Genomic DNA, 20,972 nt, shown 5'->3' on the forward strand with positions numbered 1-20,972 from the left:
CCACAGAGGCCTCTGGAAAGGCATGCTCCTATTTCAGACACTGCACCTGGTCTGGATCTTGCACAATCCCAGTTATGCACTAGCCGGTGGCAAATAATTCTATTCTGCTTTAGAGGGGTGCATGCTATGGTCAGTGTGATGGAGTACGTTTGGTATCTGGACTAGTAAATCACCATGACAAGTTCACAAGGCTGCCATTCTGCATTTTGTCATGTTGCAGGTTTCTCTTTTTGAATATGAAGAAATAATGAAACCGCCTACTTATTTGGTGAATAAATGCCAACATTCTAAACTGCACTTTTCTTCATGCTTGAAATGGCTGAGTCTCAGCACACCGATGCACAAGAAATATTATCACTTCAAGCGTGTCCTTGAAGAGTTGGCACAAATGCCGATTCCGCAAAACCTTCCCAGTATAACCTTGTTTCAGACTGAGATGATTGTGTCCCAGAGTGGCACAAATCCCTCACTGGCCCACATTTTAAAGACAGGAGAGACTGTACTCCTCTGTGTATATCATCACTTAACTGTATATGAAACATTTACTCGAACAGGGAATCAGAAATAGTATCACACAACAGCAGCCCATCCTTTGAATTATCTCTGCCTTCCCATTTACACCACAGGGCTTCATGGGTCTGGGCAATTCCCACGTGATCCCAAATGATCAGTTTGTCCTTTTGCCCACTGCCCTGTCATTGCTGCCATGAAACGCTGGTTCTGTTTGGTCTCATGCTCCTGCAGCACCTCATTGACATTTAACCAGCTCAGCAGCCAGCACACTCAGCCCATAACTTCCCATGAGGACACTCAAAAGGCAATTTTGGAGCTGAAGAAATTTCATTTATATTTTTCGGTTACAGGCTGTCAAATTTACTTTCTATTTCCACAACTGTAACAATTCAATTATAGGGCACGATTCTGGTAGAATTCAAGTGAAACCAGCTAGAAGGAAAATGCAAATGCTAACTCACAGCAATCCTGCACAGTCAGACCCCATCATGGGCACCTGCAACACACAGCCATGCATCTGGCTGCAGCCTTGTGTGCTGCTTTCTGTCTCAGAGGGCAGCAGCCAGCAAACATGACCTGTCGGTATCACAGCACAGGCTACTGATGGGTGCAGTGCCTGATCCACAGCCACATGAGATTCCACCTCCTTGTCAAAAAGGGAGTTAGGATCCACAGGTCTGCTGTTAACTTCCTCTGTGATGACCTGCTGTTTGCTCCAAGTAATATTCTCTTCCTTATCCCTTGTGCTAGTTCAGCTCCAGCAGCACACATGCCCATTACCTCCAGTTACAGTCAGCTGTGACTCCATTTACAGGAACATGTGAAATGGAGAGATTCACGAGATGACCTCTAAAAACAAGAGCTGTGGCACTAGAGAAAGGGTTGCCAACTAGTTGACACAGTCTTCAATTATGCTGCTATTACACTGAAACACATGTAATGTAGCTGCAGCTTTAGAAAAAAGAACCATCTCCATTTGTGAAATGAAATAAACTGAGTCCTGGCTAGGCTTGCTTTCAGATAGGGCACACAACCATTAGGCTATGAATGAGATTTCAAATGTTAATGCCTTATCCTGACAACCCAGGAACAAAGGGTGCCAGACGGTTCGAGCCACGTAGCTGCCGTATGTTGTTGAGCTATGCCTGTGAAGTGATGAAGGTCACTGTAAAACCACACCACTGATGGAGCAGGCACTGCTAGCATTCATCCTGGTTGCCTGGAACACAAAATTTACCATTCTCCCCGCTCCTGATTAGTGAAATCTCATTTTTAAAGTACAGCAGGATTTTTTCTGTGTGTTTTTCAATAAAATAGTTGATTAAATTGTAAATTTCACTTTAAAAAAAATTAGGTATTAATTTCTTTTTTAACTTTGATACATTCAGGTTACTTGCAAAACTATGAGTCTTGCAGCATTTTGCCAAAACCTTGTGTGCACACAAGAATTTTTAATTTTGCCTACATGGGAAAACCTAAAAAAGACAAGGTTAAGATAAGGTTGAAAATATAAAGATTAATAAACAAAGTTATGAAATGCACAGAAACAAGCTTTCGAACTGCATAGGCAATGTGTTCCATTAGTTATACCAATGTGCACATATGAGAGTTTCCATCATTATTCACAGAGATAATGGCTGTATTTTCTATTTACTGTTTCACCTTTGTAATTTATATGCATCTTATTTTCATGGCCACACAACTCCAGACTGTAAAACATAACATCAGAATAACTTCACTCCCACATTCGTACAAACAAAGTGTGCCTACCAGTCTCCCAGCAAGTAAAAACTGCTACCCTGCAAATAATGGGCACTGGTTTGTTTAAAGGGCATGTTTTCATGGGTATGCAGTTCTTGTACCCATAAAATTAACTGGACCTAGAGTTATGAGAATGAATTGAAGATGGACAGAACTACAACACACAAGCCAGTGTAAGAGGTGGAAGCATTTTGTCTCCTTCCATGTAATATCAAACACCCAAATGAGATACTTAACACAAGAAAGTACAAATGGGAGAAAACTTATAAAAACGTGTTTATTTTTATGTAGATACAGCTGAAGGTTGAAGATGACGTTCCTTACCCTTATACTTTCACCCCAAAGTACATTGACCGGGCAAAGAACAACAAAGGATAGGACAGTCTGCTTAAGTTACAGTTACACACCCCTCCAGCAACCTTCTTGATATACACATATCTGGCAAATCAACACAAGCAGAAAGACAGAAGAAGTCATAGCAGATCATACACCAAAATGGAATATCCTAGAAGGCTGCATCTTGTATAACATCAGCAATTTTAACAGCATTTCTATTAATGAATGTTTCTATCAATTGCAGTCACGGAAAGTGCTGTTAGTCACAGATTTAAATTAAAAATTACACGTGACAACATGCTTTTTAAATTTTTTATTGAATGTAATATTTAAACAATTTCATAAACAACTAAATCATAAAACCGTCTGTTCATGATGCTTCCAGTCTTCTGTTCCTCCATTTTTCCACATAAAACTTGAATGTCTCCTATAAATAGAGTAGAATAAACAAGTTCAACATTGTTTCAACTGTAAAGTTACTAATTCTGAACAAAGTCTTATGTCCTGACAAAATCTGTTATTCTCTGTCATGCAAAACTAGATCTGTATTGAAGTCTGTATAATTAAGAGAAATACCAGAGAGAGTGAATAAAAGGAAAAGGAAAACCTTGCCAAAAATGCATAATGAAGCTTCTCTTACTAAATGCAATAATATAATCAATTTCATTTTTAAAATGAAAATAATTCTTAACTGCAATCTGCAATTGTGTCAAAAAAATTGAGATGCTTTTAAAGACCAAGCTGCATTAGAGAAAAATTGAACAGGGAAATCAGAAAATGAATCATCTCAGTGACCTGGAAAAAACACTCTTATTTTCACTAGCTACATACAAGAAACAGACATTCTAGGTTTTAAATTCGCAGTCAAAAAAATAAGTAGATTCTAAATTATGTCAAAGCTGCAGAAAAACACACCATAGCTGTTGAAAGGCTAAACCACATATTTTATGCCAAAATTTTTTCCAATCCTTTACAAAATTCGAAAAGAAAATCATATTTATCATGAAGCAATGTGGAGAAACACTATATAATCAGATCTTTACAGAACTATAGAAAAATATTTGTTTTAGAATATAAAAAGTGGTGAGAAAATAGGAATTAGAAGTTTGCTTTGAGAGGCAAAATACAATAAGTCTTTAAAATCTGCTTAGCAAAAATGGTACTAATAGACTTTTAGCCAAAGATGTACAACTATTTGACAGATTTAGCATCATGCCACTTGCCACCCTCAAGTAACATATATCTGCACATTTGCATACATATGCTGGCCAGGCAGCAAGAAGCAACACTGCAATAGGAATGTAATTCCTACAGTTCTATAATCCCACCCTACTAGTGCAGCAACTTGTACTGGACACAAAACAGGTAATTAATGAAAACTAAAAGCCATTAATTGCTAATGAAATACCCATTCTATAAGCCTTTTCAAGTTCAATTGCTTAGATAAATGCCCCAAGGAAATTTGATAGAGGTACACCTGTAGATGAGTGCCTGATAACAACGAGGTAGTTCAAATATCGTAAGCCCCAAGAGGTTTTATTTCCTGAAGTCAAATCCCATGCAAGATTACTATAGCTCCTACAACGCTCAGGACTTCATACATTACCTCCTTTGAGGAGTCTCTGCACAGACCCAGTCCCTATTTAATTATTCATGCAATTTGTTTTACTAACATTGAACATACGCAACTCTGCAGATCTATTTCTTAATTAGGAAATACTCACAGGGGGTTCAGTGAAAGGGACAGGCTCTCCTACTTTCTTCAGAAAAGTTGCTAAAGACTTCAGAGATAGCTCATGCAGCTGTATATTCTTTGCTTTTGTTTTCTCATACACAGCCTTTGCAGATGCAACATCCCCATCCAATTCTGAGGAAAAAAATAAAACCCAAAAAATCCCAGTGGTTACTTGCTTCTCTTTTCACCTGCTTCCATGATGTCATGCATTCCTACTACTTGCCAAAACACATTCTATATATTTTAATATACAATATTCTAAATATTCTGGATATTCTTTGTATTCTATATATTAATAATCTATATATTTTAATATACAATATTCTAAATATTCTGGATATTCTTTGTATCCTACTGACAATTTACATCAGACAGTTTACATACAGCCATTCCTTTTCACCTGAGGCTAGATAATCAGTTCCTTCAAGCATGTGCTGGAACCACAAAGGAGGAGGATTTGCACAGTGTAAACACACAAATGATAAAAAATAAAAACAAAAGCTAAAACATAAGCCACCCAAATTCAGCCTAGAAGACTCTAAAACAGAATTTTATTCCCTTAAGTAAGGGCAGAATATTGATTGTTATGGTTTCAGGTGCTGGCTACATCAAAACTAGAACCCAAAGGAACAAACAAAACAAAGGTCATATGATCATTTTAGAACCCAAATTGAAAACCATTTCATCCTATTGAGCAGGAAAAAAGTTTTGCTGACCCACTAACTCATTATAAACCTTAAATACTTAGGCAACCAATAGCATTTTTCAGGATATTCCATGAAAGGCACCACCCCCTACAACAGGTTCTAACTAATCCATTCTTCATTTATTTAAAGCATTATTAACTTCTAGCTGGAATGCAATGTATTTCTCCTTCCTCTAAAGTGGGAGAGGGGAGGAACTCCTCCTACTACATTGACTCATGCTTAACCATCGACTTCTCTGCTGCTCAGACATTTCCTTGAGAAGCATCAGGATGAGACTGAAGCGACCCCTGACAGTTTCACTGCTGCCCTCAGGGTCCTAGAAACAGTACAACTGTTCCTGGCACCTTGTGAACAACAAGAAAGCCATCATGTCCAGTTGAATTCATTCTGCTGCTTGGGAAAACGCAAACACCTGCAGCATGAGAGCTGTCTTAGGTTTCAGTTGTTCACATTTGGAAACACCACCTTCGCAACCACAGGGGCTACAAAAACAATGGTTCATAAAGAAAAGAAAAAAGCTGTAATTATGCAGAAATGGATAGCTTGTGTCCCTTTCTCGTGAGAAAAAGCTTCCCACTCACATCTGGGAAATGGCTGAGCTCCTTTTTGAACGTGGGAGGCTACTGCAAAAACTGCAGGAAATGACGGCTTAATGAAAGCATAATAGAAATAGTTCACTTTCTATTTCTTTAAAATAGATTTATTGTATGGGAAACACCAACAAAAAGAGCTAATACTTAGATTGCATTTAATGGACCACACAAATGTGATTTTACATATTTCTTTTTTTCTAGAAAGTATACAGCAAAGGATTATGCATCTCACCAGATAAAGGAAAGCTAGTCCTGGCAGTGGATCACATCACAAGACAAGGAAAGAAGTAAATGTCCTTTTATTTGTTCTGTCACAGATGTCTGATATATGATCAGACTTCTTTCAGCTGTGATCTATACTCTACTATATCTCTGCTAAACATATAAACAATTATAATTTTATTTGTCCATTTATTTTGATAGCTAGCAACAGTAAGAAACTGTAGTAATACTACACTCTTATGTTTCATTCCCCTTAACTAAAAATAACAATGGCCTGAAAGGAGAATCATTTGTTCTCTTGAAAATTATGATAATACAAGGTTGGAATTGGCCCAAAATAAGAAATCATGTTTGAAAGCTCATTAGTTTTAAAATATATACTAAAAAAATTCTTTTATTTAAAACACCTTATTTCTACCCCTCGTGGCTAGAAAACAACCTAAGCACAGCCTTCTGATTTTCAATTGCGCTAAATATTTTGCTGATGATCACTTTAACAGTCAAATGATCAATGTCTCATACAGGTGAGGTGTTTGCACAGAATAACCTGGGAACAGCTTTTAAAACTCTCCATGCTGATACTGAATGTCTCCTCTAGAACTCGCTATGAGCCACCTACATCTCTGCCTAAAGAGAGCACAGCAACCATCTGGTCACATAACAGTGTGGCTTCATATGTTGAATACACTCTAATCACTCTTTCAGGTATAAAAGAGCAAGTGACTGATTCTCTTCAATCTATGAAACTGCTGTACTATGATGCAGTTGGGAAGGATACTGAAAAAGCTGATTAGTTCACTTATGGAATTTGTACTGAGGTAAAAGCAGCGAAGAGGTAATGATAGTGTAAAGCAGCAAGTACAGTGTTGGTGACAGAAAGGCATTGTTTGTCTTATAAAAACATGTTAGAAAACTTATCCTGCTGTGAATGAAGCCACAAGGCTAAACGATTTTGGTAGTGATTGCTGTTTGGAATGTTTATAAGCAAGCAAACTTCATAAGTTAGATACCACATCATGGGAATTTCTACAACTTGATTCAATAAGGATATATTGCTTTAACACCATACCTTGGATTTAAGTTCAAAGTATTTTACCTAATTATTCCTATTTATCTCCTCTGTGATAGACTGGCGCACAAGGACTTCTGTCATTGTATTTTTTTGCTTCTAACACACACGTGGGAAGTATTTACTCCCTGTAATAAAACTGGAAGATGATAGAGTATCCAAAGCAAAGGACTCTACAGCAGAGGTGCAAGCTTCCAGCTGAGTGTTGCCATAGGGGCTGTATGTCCTGGTTTTTGAAGAGTGAGTCTTGCAAATAAACAAAATTTGATTTTTTTAGAGGTGCTCATTTTGACTTTAACTATAAAGAGAACTGATGAGCACTTCAAATCAACTATTTATGTAAATTCAAATGAAGGCATCTGCAATATTAACTTTGGCTAAATTACAACATGTATAAAAATCTACACTAATAACAGTAAGATCCTTTCACGTTACTGATATAACTGATCACTTACAATTTTTGAACACACACACACACACACATAAAAAGGACCCAATATACTTTCTCCATGTTTTTTGGGAAAAAAGCTAGATTCATTTTAAAAGCCATTCATTTCTACAGTATTTTTCTCCACGGGTTAGGATGGATTCCTTTTTATTCCATGAAGCCCCTGCTTATCCTCTATGTGTCAGTTGGTGCTCTTCCATCCTAATAGCCAGGATAGTGCACACACCCAACAGACTTAAACAACAAAAACCTCAGATACCCCAGCATATCTTTATGATTCAAATTGTAAAGCTGCTTACACATTGTAGACCCTATTCCCCTTTATAATGGTTTCCATGACCTTTCTGAATGTCTCAAGAGTTCTTACTAAAAGAAACTATTCCAAGGAGAGTAAATTACCATAACATCTCAAGAGGTAACGGTATGCCACTTCTGGATCTAGATGCTCAGGAATCAGTTCTAGAAGTCTTTCAATCACCTTTGCCTGTGAAATTTAATGCACAGACAAAAAGAGCATTAACTTGAAATCTTAAAGAACAAAACAGAATCATCAAAGTTAGAACAATGACTTAGAACAATGACTTCGCAGCTTTGAAGTGAAATGAAGTGTACTGATAACAAGGAATGGACCTGTGCGCCTGAGAGAGGACATCATAATTTCCTTCCCAAAATTCTGTATGCAGAAACGAAACAGTAAAAGAAATGTTACAAAAAAATGTAACTAATATAATATAGGAGTAAAATCCATACTCCAGAAGCCTAAATATTACTGTCTCTTCTTTTTTCAAGTAAGCAATTAATGTATTAATGAGAATATGTAAGGATTTCAACCAATTTAAAAAAACTGCAAAACACTCAGCAGCCTTCATTGACCTAGAGGTCAATGGTAGCTATGATCAATGTTTAAAAAGCATTAGATCACTAACTAATGTGTTTAAATTTGGGGCCTCCCTCCCTCAACCTCTGATTCCAGTTTCAAAAACTCTCTCTTTTGAATTAAAAACAGTTTATTGAAATTATTAACATCTTTATCACATACTATTAACTTAAATGTTTTACTAAAATTTCTGCTTGACAAACTAAAAACATTCAAGGTTTTTAGCTCCTTCTACAGACACCAAATGACAGTGTTTATCATAATCATATTTATCATCACCACTTCAACAGAAGAACTTTTAATCTCTGAGTATTTAATGTTAATTTCCACAAAATGTAAATGTGCATTTTCCTCATTTGAAAAATACTTATTCTAGTTTGTGTGTTGGCTGTCTCCTGATGCTGCTCATCTATGAAAGAAAAATCAATGTGGTTTTGCATGCATGTGTGGTTTTTGGGGTGGTTTTTTTGTATTTTTGTTTGTTTGGTTTTATTGTTGTTGTTCAGTATTGGATTTGGGGGGTATTCAGGACTTTTTTGTTTGGTTTTTAGGGTTTTTGTTTGTTTGTTGGAGGGGTGTTGGATTTGTCTTTTTTTTGGTTGGCTGGGTTTTTTGTTTACTTTGTGAGGAGGGAGGGATATGAGTAGAACAAGAACATCAATGAGAGCATTTCAAATTATAGGGAATGAGCACAAAGCCAGGAATCCAAACAGATGTCCAAACCACCACAAAAAGTGATATGAAATGTGTCTTTTAATGTAAACATAGAAGCATTTTATCATTAGAGAGAGATTGAGGTTTTAACTTGCATTTGTATTCATACAACATAGCCAATAAAACAAGTACTTTCAGGTTGTGATACTGAACTGGATAATGCAGGAAAACATTTAAAGCACAATGTTTGTAGGATATACAGTGTAACATCAGAAATGTAGGAAATTACTGAAACAATAGAAAATTTTAAGTGCACCCTCCTTTCCATCATGATCCATAATGTAAACTGTTCCTTTAAATGTAACCAGTTCTGCAAATGAACCTCCCCCCTCCCTGAGAAACCCAATAAAACTGTCAACTGTGAAGTTCAAGATCCAAAACACTTTAACAAAGGTTGATGAAATTGTATTCTGCTATATATAAAATTATATAAATGAAAAAAAAAAATATACCTGTCCAGGTTTAGTTGCTGCTCTAGACATAAAACTCCCTAAAGTTCTCTTCTCCTGAGCTATTGCACCACACCTCTGAAGAAAAAGAAATGATTAATGTAGCAGACGTGAGTAGGTTAGTGATAAACAAGAAGGCGAAAATTTCCAATTACAGATGCTTAAAATAATATCCTAATATATTATCTATTTACGAGGTAAGTAATTGACCATTAGATTGAAAAAGAAAAGCAAAAAACCAATCACAAAACAAGTTCATTTCATGCACCTCTTTGGTAAACATTTTTAAAATGGTAGCTATAGTTTGTTTAAAACAATAAGGGAAAGAATTAAACTAATACTTCAACATACCACAAAAATGAGATTTAGGACTGCAAAAGAATGAAAAAGAGAAACACTATTCCTCTCCAATTATACTGCCAAGCATTCACAAGTGAGCTAGGGATCATAAGGTTAATTATACATTTAATAAGGTGTCAGGGAGATAACTGCTCGTTTCTTTATAAAAATTAAAATGTACAAAGCAAGTTCTCTTTAAAGTATAATTACCTACACTTATGCATACAAAGGACTGATTTCAATCTCTCTATTTTATAAAAGGCTTTAACTGCAATAGACAGTGTTTGAGAGAGAAGTTGAACTTAGAAAAGTTTGAGACAGACTAGATAAAAATCAAAAATCTATCTTACTACAGAAACAAGGTCAAAATAAAATATACAAGACAATATTTAGTGTATGTTTCTCAAAGATGTCAGTCTTAAAACTCTTACAATGCACAGTGCTTTTCTTTTTTTTTACCAGCTGCAATATATCAGTACCAAAATGCACAGCAAAAAGAGAATATTGTGCATATAAAAATACACATATCATGAATTTCCTACAATCAATTAGTGTTGCAGACATATGCAAACAGGAAATTTTGGGTTATGTCACTATGAATGTTCTGTATGTGAAATATGGTTCAACAAGGTCTTTCAGGTCCAGGTGAGAAGATGTGAAGCCTCATTCCAAACAGACAAAAATGTACTCGTAGTGTTCTGACAAAAAATGGCTTTATGGTGCTAAATAGAGGTAAAATATTGACGAGAGAAACTTGCAGCATTTTATTGCCATTCTCATCTACTGCCAGTAGATGCTCTGAGAGGAAAGAGTCTAGCTGGAGAAATGTTTTCCACAGTCCCCTTTCACGTCAAACCACTTTTGACTTTCAGCAGCAAAAGCATTCTCCCTCCAGACAGTACAAAAGACACTGCTGCTGTTTCATGAACTTTTCAATAGATTCCTACATGCATTTTTGAAAGCAAGGAGTCTCCATGTATACACTAATATTTCAGATTATTACAAGAAAAACAGTTAATTTAGACTGTGGTTTACTTTTCAAAAAAATAACAATGGAGAGTGATTATTCCTATTTCTAGTTAGCTATTAGTAAAATACGTGATCCACACAGCAGTCACAAATGCTTAACACAGCTCAAAGTTTTTCCTGCACTGTATAAAACTCAAATTTTCTCATATACAAGAAGTTCCAACTCAAGCTTATCTGTGAATATCCATCCACTAAGCACGAAGTATTCTTAACATGAAGAAATTCTCCCCCAGGATATAGCGGATACAATCTTATTTCAAGTATACTGTAGCCATGAATGTAATTCCAATATTTGGATGCTGTTGTAGTAAGTTTTAGGAATATATGAACGAATATCCCACATTTTTGAAAATTTTAAGAACATACAGATTTTACTTAAAAATGCAAAAACCTGTATCTTCACAAAGGCAAGAAACTGTGACCAATTTTCATTCACTCATTCCATTTCATTTATTTTAATCAAAAAGTCAGGAAGGGTAAAATAACTTGAGACTTTTTTTTCATTTTGATGTTCTCAACTATACAGCAAGAGGGTTTTATATCAAAATTGTTGAGTCTCCTTTTAATTTAATACTCAGATGACCATCTAGGCAAAGCAACAAGCAACGTAAGGGAACACACAAATAATACAAGCTCCTGCTGTAGCAGAAGTAACTGAATACATTTGTTGGTATGCATTCTGCTCAAAAAATGGTCTCGGAATATCATGAAATATCTGATGGATGGAGCTTTTTCTTTAACAGTTTAAAATACTTAGGAACTGGTAAATGAGCAGCATGCACTACCAGGAGATGATAAGAGGCCTCAATTTGAGGCAGGACGCTGAACACACATCAGCATGACTGCTGGACTGTCACCTGCTTGGATCGTACTCTCTGACAGGGTCTGTTTGTGCATGCTGCCAGAGCAGATCCCAGCACCCACAGTTCATCCCACCTCTGCTTGTCTTTGCCTTTAGCTCTGTACAAATGGCATGAACGCAGCTGTTTCAATTCCTAATTCAGCTGAGACTGTGACCCAGAGACCAACATTTGGGTTTTAATTCATCTGTGACAGTCAAATGAATAGAAAGCAAACCGAGCTCTTAATAAACTTTGAATACAGCATTTACAATATTATAGCAGCCAAGTGAAATAAGGTCCATGAAAAGCACACACTGCCTGCTTCTGTTTTGCAAACTGTACAGCTGTAAGATATTATGTTTACTGCACTTAAGAAATCAGGTGAGAAGTTGCAAGGAAATGGTTTGCAGGAAACAAGTGATGTCTAGCAGAAAACTTAATAGTATTTGCAATATACAAATACTTCCTTTATTTCCTTCAGGGTACTGGAAGACAAAATCCCCTTTGACTCTGGCTACTGATAGTAGCTCATGGTTTGGAATAGTCTAAACAGTGCACTGCTACTCACACCGTAATTCAAATGCATACCAGTACTAGTCTGTGCTATACAACACCTCTTTTTGACAATTTCTCAGTTAACCTTTGAAGAGCTCTAAGCATTTCTGTACCTCTCTTGTTATGTCATTACCTTTATCAACGATCTGGCATCATCCACTCTGTCTGCACTGACATACTGAAGGAAAAGATCTGTGACAGGTCTGTAAATTCCAAACTGACTGGCCAGTCGTTCTGCCATCACACCAACTGCAAAATGATGGGTACATAAGGAAAATCTTTGATTGAAAAGCCACTTTTGTAAACTTCACAGGCATGATTTATGCTGACTGAGCAGGTTTTACATGTAATAGCTCTTCCATAACACCTCTGTCTAGTCAGAATATTTAAATATCATTGCAATTAACTTACATTTTTCCAAAGCTGGTTCTAATCCTTCCTCAGACACTTTCCTTAACAAATAGGAAATACTTTTGACAGCTTGATCAGGATTCTGTGCACCAGAGATAAGCAGAGGCTCAAGGTATTCCACAGCAGCATCAAGGTCATTGCTAGGAAAAGAGATTGAACTGGCTCAGTTTCTGAAATCAAGATTTCTAAACCTAAAGAAACAATTATATTAAAGTTTTTGTTTTCTATATCAAGCTTATATTTCCTAGAAATAGTTGATAGCAAAATATTAATGAAAAAAAACTACTTCATTCAGATATTGTAAAAGTGAAACTATTTATGACTGAATGAATAAATTAAGCCATACACAAAAGTTTTAATGGCCTTTGACCTGTAGAAAGTTTAAGTATTTTTTTCCTCCTTAAGAAAGAGGAGTTCAGCTTGCTGCTTTAGGAAAATGTGTCCTGCAAATCTAGAAAGCAAAATCCAAACATTAATGGAGGGTATCTGAATAATTAATGCACATAAGTACAATTTAATACATAAGTATTTTTTTACGCTATTCAATTAATTATTTACCTGATTTTTCCAATGCCTGCTTTTTTGGATGCAAAAGACAATCCTAAATGTCATTTGGTCATTACATTAATCTAAATGTTTTTAATCTTAAAACTTAAGTACAGCAAATGTTAATAAAATCATGCAGGAAGTATTCACCAAAGTGTAACCTCTACTTCCAGCATTCTAAAATATTCAAATGACAACATCTCTTATCAGTCCACTCTAAAAACTAATTCAATTGAAAAAGAAATCTGAGCATGATGAATGCTTTTAGGTGAAGCAGAAACACAGCACATTTGAGAGCTATGAAAAACCCTTTGAAAACTTTATCAGAAACATGAACCTACCAATAGCTGAACACGTATTAAAAATATCTGTAAGAACCTGTTTTTCAGAGTTCTCAAGGTACAGATTGCAAGGTATTTAAGAATATATAGGGTGTGTATTTTATGCTGCTAAGTCTTTTCATACATCCAAGTGAGTTTCAGTATGGGAAAAGTTGACGCCGCTTAAATAACCTCTGCTTGCATACAGCAATTTATTTATTTATTCTTGTCACCAATCTACATTTTATGAACACAATCTGACTTTGCAACACTTTTACAACATGGAAATACAGGAAAATATAGCTTATAAGACAAATATTGAAGTATCTCTCCTATCTGAAGTGTTTAACTTAGGTCCATGCACTAGGACTGTGTGTCAAGGACCACCCAGATCTAAAAATTTACAAGATCAGTCCTTTGTACACAGATTGTTTTTTCAGTGTTTGGAATATAGTAAGATCACTACTGAAACAGGTTTGAGTGGCTCTCCTTCAATTTAAGTCCTCTTGCTGTTCCACACACTCCAGTGACTATTCTCTCTGGTGTGGCACGACTGAGGCATTTGGGTATCTGTGATGTACTACAGAGTTCTACAGCTTTCCTGCAGAGTCAGACTCGGGGGGGGGGTCTACCTGATGAAACTAGTTTGAAATAAAATAACAGAATATGTAGGATCCTTGAAGATTGGTTCCTGCAAAGTATATTTGAGAAGTTGATAGTATGCCCTTTCTCCTACAGGTGCTTTGCCCATGCACATGCTGCACAGTACCAATGTATCAACTAAACCAGAAATGCCAGGCAGAGCACGATATGGAATTAAACAGTTGAGTCACAGGATACTCGAAATGTGGGGATAATTATCATAGTTGAAACTGTGGCCTAAATCAGCACAGGATTCAGTTTTACATTCAATTTTACATTCAGATTTCATAGATGCTTTTGATCTAACCCCAAGGACACTCTCTACAGGTACATTAGAACAAAGGTGTCACAGCTAACTTACAGCACCAGAGAAGACTTTATACTCTCCCAAATGCTTCACAGTTATCCCTGTATTTCATTAAATTATTTTCAGCCCCAAATGTGTTTGGGAAACAATACCAGAACAGAACTGCATGGTACACTCAAGTTGACCAGAATTTTAACATCTAGGACGCTGTAAGAATGGAAATAGAACTAAATGGATAATACAAGAGATTTCCCACCACTCTGCAGAAAAGAATTACATACACTAGTCCTAGAAATACTTACGTTTTCATATGAGCCAATGCAATAGCATTAGCCATTAGTGAGGCAGAGAGACCAATTGATTTTGTGATGTCTTCCAGCATGTTTTTAAGTGCTTGCAGGTTCTTTAGATCTCCTTTTTCTGCCAGAGCCTGAACGAGAGCAGTAACTGCTGGTCTGGAAGGCAACACGCCACTGTCAAGCATTCCTTTTAAAACAGCCAAGGCATCTAACAATGGTAAAGAAACAAGGCAAGCAGAAATCAGACTTTAGCTCAGAAGGCAACCATGCTGCTGGTATCATTAATCCTACCTGCTTAAAAACATGTACAGAAAAAAATTCTTTTGGCAAACTTCAGCCTCAAAATCGCTATAGTGAATTCCAACTTGAATATATACACATACAAATAAAAACTTCCAACAATTACTTAGGTTAAAATCCTGTAATATTTCATAAATAAAAGGCATTAAGCTACTTTTAAGATTTCAATATTTTTTTAGTAACCAGCCTAAAGAAATCAGCTGTGCCATACATGTCCCTCCCTTATGACTTCAAAGTCCTGACCTTTTTACCTTGTTTTTTCTCCAAACTATAATCAGTTTTCTTTAGTAAAAACCAAAAATGTTGAATACTTAAAAACAAATATAGTTTAAAAATGTAGTTCATTATTGAAACTGAAGTATTATATTGAGATTTGTCTTTTTAACTGTGCACCAAAACTTTTGTTTCCCAAAATTTAATTTTTAACTAAAAGTATGGGACACAAGCCTCCATACAAGACCAAAAACTCAGAACTCAGCAATTACCTCAAAAACTCCAAAGATTATAGCAATTACCTATGTTAAAAACACAAAGTCGATCTCCTGTCCATCTGGCACTAATTCTCCAAACCCACAGCAGATGAAGTCACCCTTATTTCTCTAAGCAGAATTCTTGTCAATTTATGTTATACATGAGCAAACACACGCAGAAAGACATGCCCCTCTGGTAAAAATCTCTTGCTCCCTACCAGCATAGGCAGGATTAGTCACAGATGATAATTATAATACCAAGGGATAACACTTCTAACATAATATACACCCACATGAACTCCACAGCATTAGCATTCCAATTCAATGCACTGCAGAAACCAAGTATTACCTTTTACAAGACAATAAGAAAAAACATCCTGTATGCCTAGCCTTCCTTCAGAGGAAATTTTCTTTCTGCCCCCCTCTCCTTCTTGTTAGGGAAAAAAAAAGGAGCAAACACATCAGGGGCAAGATTTGCAATACTTAAAACCCAATCTTAGACCACATGCCAATGTTCAAGTTGTCTCCTAACTGTAAGTGTGGACCTCTCTCTAGCATGGAGCACGACCAGCCTTCTCAAGAACAAGGAAAGAGAAAGATTTGAAAGCTGCATATGTGCAAGACTACTTCAAGAAATTACGTACTAGTAGCATACTGGGTAATTCTGCTTGTGAAAATCAGCCACTCATCTTTCAAAATGCTTTCTCCTATAAACTCTGCAAATTTCCTACTGCGAATCTGAAGTTGTGACTCTTTAAAGTAACCTGGTTTTTACCAAAAAACTAGAAGGTATTAGAGTTCCTGTTAGTATACTTAGGGGCCTACATAAAAAACTTTGAACTATACCCCATTACACAGCAAATAATGTGGTGAACTATATGAGGAAGTGTTAAAGCAAGCAGGTTTTACGCAAGTGAAAGCCATCACAGGATGCAGGTCAAATGGAGCTCACCAACACTTTTTGGGCACTGTGCCCAAAAATATTCTGGGTAATCTATGAGCCTCAGAAAATGACCAATATGGTTGAAATATTTAGTAGCTTGCATTTTAAAGGCTTCACTTAGAAAAAGAGAGGCAGTATCTTTCAAATTAAAATAGAAACAAGGATCAAGTCTGACTATTCAACGAAATTACCAGAGTAAAGCTTGTTCTATGCACAAGATAAAGGAAAATAAAATTTTGCAAAGGGATGTAAACTTCTTGAGAAACTTTGTACTGTGCAAAAAGAAAGCTTTTTAGAGTACAGCAAGGAAGAGAGTTCAAATGGTAGAAAATTTAATATGCTAGCTAAAAAAATCCCATATAGTTAGGGCAACAGACTGGCAGAATATAGAAACATCAGTGATGTTCTGAAGAAGGGAAGAATTTTGGTGTGCAGTAGTAAGGAAGAACTGGGAAAACTTTACGGCATATTGGAGAAGAAAAAGGAGAAATTAGAATAAAATCAGACAGAAAGTCAGCTGTGAAAGCTGAAAAAAAAGATCTGCCAAGAGCGAGAGAAGCAACTGCATTCACCAAACACTTCAGTCGATGACAACTGGCAATGATGTAAAACTGGAGACTGAATGAGGAAGGCATTTATCAGCTACAGGAAAGAAAGAGTACAAGGAGAAGATGTGTCTAAACGCTCATCTTGAGTGTTTTAATGTAGCCGATGTTACATGGGTATGGGTACTACAGCTACACAAAATGGAACGAAATAAAATGATGGCAAAATCAAAAATGGATTTTCTGGTATGCCTTGTAATACCCAACTCAAATAATACATTTAAGTCGTACACAGCTGCTTTAATGCTTAAAGGTACTGACAAAAGTATGTATCAACACTGTACTTAAGACTTGCACAGCACTGCACTCCACCTAAAATTATGTGCCTGCAGAGTTTTCCTCTCTCGCAAGAGTTCTACAGCACAACTAAATAAGTAAAGTGTAACGTTGCAGAGGCGACCTCTAGGCTGCAAAGCAATCAATGCCAACAACTAAAACAAAACAACTGTAAACTTTAATCCACCATCTTGCTGGCTACTCTTACGTACTTTTCAGCCACCATTTTTTTTTCCTATCATCATTGTTACATTAAAAAGAAAACCAAGCCGAATATTTTGTTACTGTTGGTATTGAGAACTATTAAAAAGTATTTGATTAAGTTTTTAAATCAATATTATAATCATTTAGTGCACAATCATGCACATTTAACAGTCAATTTAACTCATCTGGTATCTCACACAACCAACACAATATGCAAGAAACAACTGCTGGGAATTGTTTCAGATGCTCTAAAGTATGTTAATTTCCAAAGCAAAATGACTTGTGCTGTGAATTTTAACACACTTGAAAGCCTGTACTTTCTCTCGTTCTGGAGCACAAATTTTGCATGTCTGAAGAGCTGTGATTCATCTTAAGAAAACCCATCTTGTGTTAAATGGAATGGAAACTGGACTAAGTGGTCAAATGACAAGTACATTCATATTCAAGCTGTATTATAAATGCATGTACAGTAATTTACGTCTCTCAGCTACCACAAAAGGCTCTTGATAAGCAGGTAATTTGCTAAATGGACTCCTTTATCCAAGTATTCGAAGGGCGTTACAAGAAAAATCTGCAGAGGCATTAATGTGACGTAAAGGTCAAGCATTGTGACATACCTTTCAAATAATCCCGCCTAACTTGCGATATGATGAGGAGGCTGCTGGCAGCACTGTTCAGTGTGAAGCCCTTGATGTGGGTCTCAGCACTAAAAGAAGCAGACATTTAGAAAGGAATTACTGACATGCTTCTGATACGATAATAAATGGTTGAGCACCAAGGTGAAATTATAAAAACTACTGTTCGTATGTTAAAAATATTGCTGCAAAATATCGACCTGGAGACAGCTTTTGTGTTATCCTGTCAATGGTTATAGAAGGATAATTTTTTTTTGCATTCTGACAGATGACAAAGTTGGAAGTGAGCAACAAAAGAAACAAAGTACAAGATTTTTTTTAAACAATCGGTTCAGATTCTTGAATGCTGACATATTAGATGACTAAAATAACTGCATGCCCTGCATTGTTCTGTTATATCCCAAGCTGGATACTTTTTCTTCTTTTTTCAATAGTCACCATAATTATAAAATATAAAACTATTCTTTCAGCAATAAAAAAATGAAACATTTATTTTCAGCACTGTATATTTTAAACATAAACTAAAGCATATTATGAACTAACACCATGTCATTTGGTTGATTAATTTTCAAATTTCTGTCATCTAGATGTATACAGGTTTTAAAGTGAACATCCTACATTTGCTGCCTTAGCCATGGTAAAATTGTATTTTGCTTATCAATTCTTTATCTCCTCTAATACAAAACTTCACGTATGTATATAACAAAAACAATCTTTAATGACCTTGCTAAAGCTTTTCTAACATTCTGGAAATTAGTAAAGAGAGACCAACCAGCAATCACATTGGTCTTATAGTACAAAATGTTCCTGTTCCTAAATGACATAAAGCCAAGACCCATTTTTAATATATAAGGATAACTTTACAAATGTTCATTTCTAGATTACAAAATCTCTATAGAGCAAAGGGGGGCATTGCCATTTACCATATCAGCAATCAAGATAAACCTCACTGATCATCTTGTGGCAAACAACTGAGCAGCCTACCTACTTGAACTTAGGGGCTGAGCGGATTGGGAGGTAAGCAGGGTCATTGCTAAATTGTTCTCCTCAATCCCAAGAAAATCCTTCACATTGCACACAATATGACTATCCTCTCAGTCACTTTCAGCCTCCCAGGCTCACAAATGCAGTCACTGGACTCAGGATTTTCTTACTCTCCCAACCAATCCCCTTAATCCCTGCCTAAGCACCCACTGCTCAGTTCCGCCTTTTTTTTTTTCCCTTTGTCCCATCTGTCAAAGCCCTTAAGTCAACAATTCATGCATGAGACTGTAAATTACATATAACAAAGGATTTACTTTCTCCAATCTTCCAATCTTTAGTGTGATTAAATAGATGTTAGCTACTATTACAGAACTAATCCATCATTCCAATACTCCTAAATTTCTATTTAAAACTTCTTGGACTACATGCAGTAAATATTCCTCAAAACAGCTCTAGAATGTGAAAGCAACTACACTTGGACTGACCAATAGATCAGTAATCTGAGTTGTTTAGTGTTTGGTTTTTTCCAAATGCAGGGCAGGAATGTTATTTCCTTCTTCTCCCACATCCCTTTCTCACGGAAGTTTCTCAGTTCTGATAACAGGAGGGAAGTTTTAAAATTATTGTACTTTTTAAATAAAAAAAAAATTGTTATTTTGTTGCCTATGCTAATGCTCACAGTAAGACTGTGTAAATATTGTTTACAATTCAGATGTGGCTTCAAACAGTAAAAAGAGTATTTTATGAAAATACTAGGAGCTGCACAAGTTTCAGGCCACTGCACACATTTAGACTTTGTAAGAGTAATCTCTTTGTAGTATGAGTTTGGAAAAATTGTGAAGCATGCAGAAATGTGTGCAAAACACAGATATTTGTTATTTCTCAACCACAGGCACACACACAATCACTTTCTCCATTTCAGTGAATAATTTAAAACTTACAGACTTTTGAAAATGCTTAATATAAGCATGATTGTGTTACTAGAAAAAAGATACAGATACATCATGAACACTGCCAAGACTAAGCATGTTCTGTCTTAATACAACAGTGACCTGTTACAGGCTTCTTGGAAAGTCATTATTTGGCATTTCTATGCTACAACATGGAGGATGAGAGTTCTGAAAAGCACAGGGGTTATGATGATGGTTGACCAGTGACCAAGAATAGAACTTCTTATAAAATTCTATTTATTTTACTCTTAAATATCTCAAGGTTCAGAGGCTTAATCCTTTAAAACACATTTCCAACTGTTTTAGTATTTAAAATTATTTTTTTCCTACAACACTTATATAAAGTGGGAATTCTGAATAACTTAAATACTAGCAACAAGAAACCACTTTCTTTCTGCTCTTCCAATCTGCAAATTCCTGCTGGTAACATGCATTACTTTTGCATCTTCTTTACAAGAGTGTTTAAAGCCGCAGAGCAGGGAAGAAGTCCATCCATGTACAAATCTTCAGTAGAATGTTTCAAACTTCTTCCCTGAAGAACCTTTCAATACATCTTTAGATACCTGAGTATTTTCTGTGAAACAAACTAGCTAAATTTTACCAACATTCTTTGTAATCCTAAAACATCTCCTCTCCATCTTCTTCTATTTGTAAAGATTTATCAGTTGCCTCCATTACAGGGAGCTTAATTTGATAAGCTGTTTTAGTTTTCCCTTGATATAAGCCATATATCCAGCAAGCACAAACATTCCTTATCATAAAGCCCAGTTACTGTGACCTATTTGAAAAAATATTATTTGTTCTTCTGAATGCAGAACTCAAACACTTTTTCAATGAAAGACATTTCTCCAGTCTAAACACTTTTAAAGAAAACATGAAAATAATAAATAT

At 35.9% G+C, this 20,972-nt stretch overlaps 1 protein-coding gene across 2 annotated transcripts in view; it reads right to left on the reverse strand.

Moving 5' to 3' along the window:
* Positions 1 to 2,531: 2,531 nt before the first annotated feature.
* Positions 2,532 to 20,972, reverse strand: part of LRPPRC (leucine rich pentatricopeptide repeat containing) — an 87,436-nt gene continuing 68,995 nt past the window's right edge. For both annotated transcript variants that reach the window (XM_064648379.1, XM_064648378.1), the window contains exons 31-38: positions 18,130 to 18,218; positions 14,718 to 14,922; positions 12,601 to 12,740; positions 12,323 to 12,438; positions 9,428 to 9,502; positions 7,784 to 7,868; positions 4,335 to 4,477; positions 2,532 to 3,037 (exon numbers count right to left, since the gene is read on the reverse strand). In XM_064648379.1, the coding sequence (XP_064504449.1) occupies positions 2,981 to 3,037; positions 4,335 to 4,477; positions 7,784 to 7,868; positions 9,428 to 9,502; positions 12,323 to 12,438; positions 12,601 to 12,740; positions 14,718 to 14,922; positions 18,130 to 18,218 (910 nt within the window). In that variant the 3' untranslated portion in view covers positions 2,532 to 2,980. The remainder of the gene's footprint in view (positions 3,038 to 4,334; positions 4,478 to 7,783; positions 7,869 to 9,427; positions 9,503 to 12,322; positions 12,439 to 12,600; positions 12,741 to 14,717; positions 14,923 to 18,129; positions 18,219 to 20,972) is intronic.

This window comes from Pseudopipra pipra, chromosome 3 (assembly GCF_036250125.1).
Source record: "Pseudopipra pipra isolate bDixPip1 chromosome 3, bDixPip1.hap1, whole genome shotgun sequence".
Lineage (NCBI taxonomy): Eukaryota > Metazoa > Chordata > Aves > Passeriformes > Pipridae > Pseudopipra > Pseudopipra pipra.